General features: G+C 30.5%; 1 protein-coding gene across 1 annotated transcript in view; it reads left to right on the plus strand.

The window, feature by feature from the left end:
• Positions 1 to 4,884, plus strand: part of NECAB1 (N-terminal EF-hand calcium binding protein 1) — a 171,092-nt gene extending 166,208 nt beyond the window's left edge. Inside the window, exon 13 of the mRNA XM_023222924.2 lies at positions 2,686 to 4,884. Within this exon, the coding sequence (XP_023078692.1) occupies positions 2,686 to 2,714 (29 nt within the window). The 3' untranslated portion in view covers positions 2,715 to 4,884. The remainder of the gene's footprint in view (positions 1 to 2,685) is intronic.
• The last annotated feature ends 385 nt before the right edge of the window (positions 4,885 to 5,269 follow it).

Genomic DNA, 5,269 nt, shown 5'->3' on the forward strand with positions numbered 1-5,269 from the left:
TAAAATAAAATAAAATAAAATAAAATAAAATAAAATAAAATAAAATAAAATAGGGGGAAAATCTTAGAATACAACTTCTGTAAATATGACTGCTGCAGGCTTTGTACATAGAATGCAGGAAAGTGAGATCCACATTTTATTTACCTTCACATTCCCTACCCTATTACAGTATTACTATAGGATAGTATATGGCAAAAAGAAATTATTTCCTAGATGAAAGAATGAATAGGACTTTGGCATCATCATAAATATATTGCTCTTCAGTCAAAATTTCCATGAAGTCCTGACACGTAATTTTTGTGTCGCCATGACACCCATTTCCATTCTCCCAAACCAATGTGGAAAGAAAGGAACAATGCTTGTTCTAATTGGTGCCTTGAGTCTTTCCAGGACAGAAACACCTGAACAAAAATAGAGAGGAAAAGAGGACAGAACAGGAGGCTACTGAGTTATCAGTAAGGGGAAAAATGCTATAGCAATAATTGAAAATATGGAATAATCTGATGGTTTTCTGACCCAACTCTATCATTATCTTGAATTATTTTCTATACACTACTAGTGTCATTGGCACATGCATTATATTACTCTTTCTCTCTCAGAGCATTTCCTAATTTAGAAGGAAAAACTGACTACAGATAAAACTGGATCAATTCTTGTTCTGTGAATCCAGCCAGGTTCAATACAATTTAATGCCTTTTAATTGCTGCCCTATTTTGTATTAATCTCATATTACATTTAATTTCAACAATGATTACTGGAATTTCATATAACAAGAGGAAAAGGTAGGCATGATTTCTGACACAATTTTAAAACGTACAACATTTTAACATTTATTGGGACATCCCACCCTATTTTAAAGTTTTATCTCTGTGACAGCAGGCCTATTCCAGTAACTTGAAGTTAGCATATAAATATTATTTGTGGGTTTTAATGGCCATATAACTTATAATACTATTTTTAAAAACCATTTTTGTGCATTTTGTGTTACAATGGTTATGAAAATTAAAAAATAATAATAATTAGGAGGCGCTGTGGCTTATGTCTGTAATCCCAGCACTTTGGGAGGCGAAGGTGGACAGATCACCAGAGGACAGGAGATCGAGACTAGTGGCCAATATGGTGAAATCCTGTCTCTACTAAAAAATACAAAAAATTAGCCAGGCATGGTGGTGCATACCTGTAATCCCAGCTACTTGGGAGGCTTAATCCAGAGAATCACTTGAACCTGGGAGGCAAAGGTTGCAGTGAACTGAGTTCATGCCAGTGCACTCCAGCCTGGGTGACAGAGCAAGACTCTGTCTCAAAACAAATAATTAATTAAAGATGTATTAGCTGCACATATTTATACCTAAAATTAAAATCTGAAAGAAAAAAGGCAGATACTACATTTTAAAATGCAGTATGAGTAGGTTTGTATTTCTAATTTAACACACAAATTATGATTTCTGGTAAGATTGCTTTTTATGATCAAGACTACTAAGTGGTTTACCTAAGATACATCTAAAGAAATTAAGCAACTAAGACAGACTGCATCCAGATATGAAAATATACACTATAATACATTCCAATGACTCTCAAATATAAAATCCTTCAAATGAAGCATACTGGAATATGGCAGCCCAGATCCATTAGCCATCATAAACCACCCAGACAAAAAGAGTATATCAACTTGGTCTGTGGAGCGGAATGTCCCTTGGCAATAAGAGAAAAGCCTATGGTTATGAGAAAACAGGATACAAAAAAAAGATCCTATTTCCAGCAAATTACTTGAACAGCTTTGAAAGCAAATTTCAATCCCTTCCATTTATCTGTTTCTCACAGCATTCCACCAATCATACATCTTTGCCGTTGGTTTGTTTTCAGGATATCTATATTCACTGGGATAAACATTTATAATTTTAACATACAGATATACTAAAATATTATTTATAACCTATCTACTTGCTTATACCCAATATTTATGAGATCCTATATGTATAAATATATGGTATTTATAAATATATGTATAAATACATGTATAATTACACATGTATTTATATGTATGTTATACATATGATACATCATATTTATAAATATGTGTATATATGTATATATGTACATATGTATATATGTATATATTGTTATATATGTATATATTACATATATGTATATATTATAGTATATTATATGTATATACATATTTATACATATTATATGTATGTATATGTATATTTATATATGTATATACATACAATATAATATATAAATACATGTGCATATATGTATACTATATGTAGAAATACATGGTATTTCTACATATAGGATTTCATAAATACTGGGTATATAAATACCACATATATATATATATATATGGCCTAACTACTGCCAGTGTTGGGCAGATTCTAATAAGAACAATAGCATGATTTTAGCTTCATGGCATTTATAATCTTGCTGCCAAAACAAGTTCTATTCACCTAGAATAAAAAATTTTAGACTGCAACAAAGTGCCAAAAGATATGGTACAAATAAGTGCATAAGAAGAGTTCAATCTTGCCTCAAACAGTCAGGAAATGGTGACTACAAAGATAAGTTATTATGCAGACTAAAGGTAAGGGGAATGGTCTCTTTAGATATAATTTGCACCTTGAACGTTCTTTGCCCTGTAAGTTATTTTCATTATTTTAGAAAATGTTTTTCTCTTTTCAGCTTCATGGTGGATCCTGAACAACAACTAGATGTTCCTAGACATTTTCCTTATGGTTCCAAGTGCAAAACAGGTGTTCTTACCTAAAATGTCAATTAGAAAATTATCTGTGGTTGTTAATCTACTGTATATTTTTGTTTGGTATATTTACTAAGTGCACTCGTTTAAAACTTATTCTATAATTTTATGATTCATGTGAATTTTAGCTCAATTTTCAAAGTTCACTAATATTCTCAATATTTAATGCTAAATGCTTTGCTACACTGTAACTAACCTAAAACCTTTTAGTGACAAAATCCTAATATGTGGAAAAAAGCATAGACATAAAGGAATAATATTGTGAAAATGAATTTGTTATGATAAAGAAAAAATAAAGTGGAAACTTTTAGAGTATTACTTCATAGGGCAGATTTTGTAAACTGTCGTATACTGTAAAGGGTTAAATCAGCGTTTTGTGATTTTTAACAGATTTTCTGTGAGTGAAGTTTATTCTTCCAACAATGTCTACTCCATCCCCAACCCAACTCACAGCCCTATGACTATTATCTTTGCATTAGTTAAAAAGTTAGTATATAGGCATCAAACAACCTTGGCTGTAACCTATAGACTCTCTATCAATGTATCAGGTTATAGACTGGTTTTTCAAAAGTGAACAATTCTGTGATAAGTTAGAGTACCATTTAGTAATACAGCAACATTGTGTCATTTATTAGCATCATAATTCCTTGTTATGTAAGTTAAATATATCAAGAAAGAAGAGACTATTGCTTTGGGAAAATGTGGTTCAAGTTTTATGGCATATAGTTTTGGTATGTGACAGATAGCTAACTTTTCTTATGAAAAATACATAGTTGCATGTAAACAATGATTTCAAAATACTTGAAAAATAAACTTTTAACTCAAATGAATAAATAAGAAATATGAAACAAGCACAAAACCTTACGGAAGTCATAAAATAGTAGGGAAAGTACTAGACAGAAGACATCTGTTTTCCAATTTCAACACTAGAATGACTAAAACTATCTACCTATAGAACTATCTATAGATAGTATACTATCTATACTCTGCTCAACAAGCTCAGAAATTAAATGTTTTTAATAATAAAAATCTGTCCTGGTTATAAACCCTGCTGATGAAAATACAATACATATAAAAATGTATAGCCATGTTATTTTCTAGTACAAATTCCTTTGAAACTATAAGTCTTTGGGGAAAAATATAAGGTAAAATTGTCCAGTTTTTCCCCCTTTGAAAAACTCAGGAAAAAAGGAAGATTGAACTAATAAAATTTTATTTCTTAAATATAAATTTGACCTAAAATATTTTCTCAAACTAATTCATGAAACAGCAACTTTTACCAATACCTTTGTATACTCTCAGTTCTCATCCAATATAAATAAAATTTTAAAATCCTTTCATAGTTCTATTAGAAATAAGTAGTAAATTTTGATATATTACACGTATACACGTGTGTGTGTGTGTGTGTGTGTGTTTGTGTGCCTCTGGTCAACTCTAAGGATGACAGACACTGTGTAACAACACCTGGGTCAACTCTTTTAATTTATATACAAAGCAAAGAACAACATTAATGGAGATATACAATGATTATTCAAACAAGCTATACATATGTACAAAGGCAAATAGACACATAACAAAACAGTCTCTGCAGACTGATTGTATATAGTAAGAAAAGATTAAAGGACTTTAAAACCTAAATGACTTTTGACATACAAACTCTTCTTGAGAATGTTTGTTGTAAATGGTTTCAAAAATACAAATTATAGCCAATCAAAACATTGCTTTGGTTGGTCCATTTAAGTATCCAATTCAAAAAGCATATCAAATCTTTTGGGTACTAGGCAGTTTCCAAAGTAGCATGGTAGTATTACTTGTTAAAAGGGTTCTGTTTTCAGTAACAGTACTGAATGGAAAGGGTCTGCAGATTCCAAATTGGAATAAGCTCTATCATATTCTGAAACAAGAATTAAAATGACTTGAGAATGGGCAAATAATAAAGCAAACCAATTAATTATATGGTCACTCTGACCCCACTTATACAAATTATACATATATTTTGTGTACGTTTGTGAGAGTTGTATGTATGTGAACTGTGTGCGTTGTGTATTCACATACAAATATATACTGAAACCTACAGTGGAAAAGGAAAGTAGGGCCAAAAAAAAAAAAAGAAAGAAAAAGAATAAAGAAAAACCTGAGACCTAAGTATAAATATCACATTTTAAAGTAAACAATAAGTTTATAGTTAACAAAGATTTTTTTTTCTATTTGAAAACCCATTTTCCTAAAGAACAAAGTAGTAAAAACAAAAAAAAAGAGGTCACCAAAAGACCAAGATAGGAAACGTAACATGGAATACAAGCTTGAATCTGGGAAACAAGCTCAAAAACCAGTGGAAAAGAAAAAGTACCGGTTTTTAGGAGTTCAAAATTCAGTGAAACAAACTTTTTGCCAATAGACCTAGGGATATGAGAAATAGAATTAGGGAGAGTTTACACTTACCTATATATCAGCAGATTTTTCTGGAAGAAATCCTTTTTTTTTTTTTTTTTTTTTTTTTTTTTTAAC

The sequence above is a fragment of the Piliocolobus tephrosceles genome, chromosome 7, assembly GCF_002776525.5.
Source record: "Piliocolobus tephrosceles isolate RC106 chromosome 7, ASM277652v3, whole genome shotgun sequence".
Lineage (NCBI taxonomy): Eukaryota > Metazoa > Chordata > Mammalia > Primates > Cercopithecidae > Piliocolobus > Piliocolobus tephrosceles.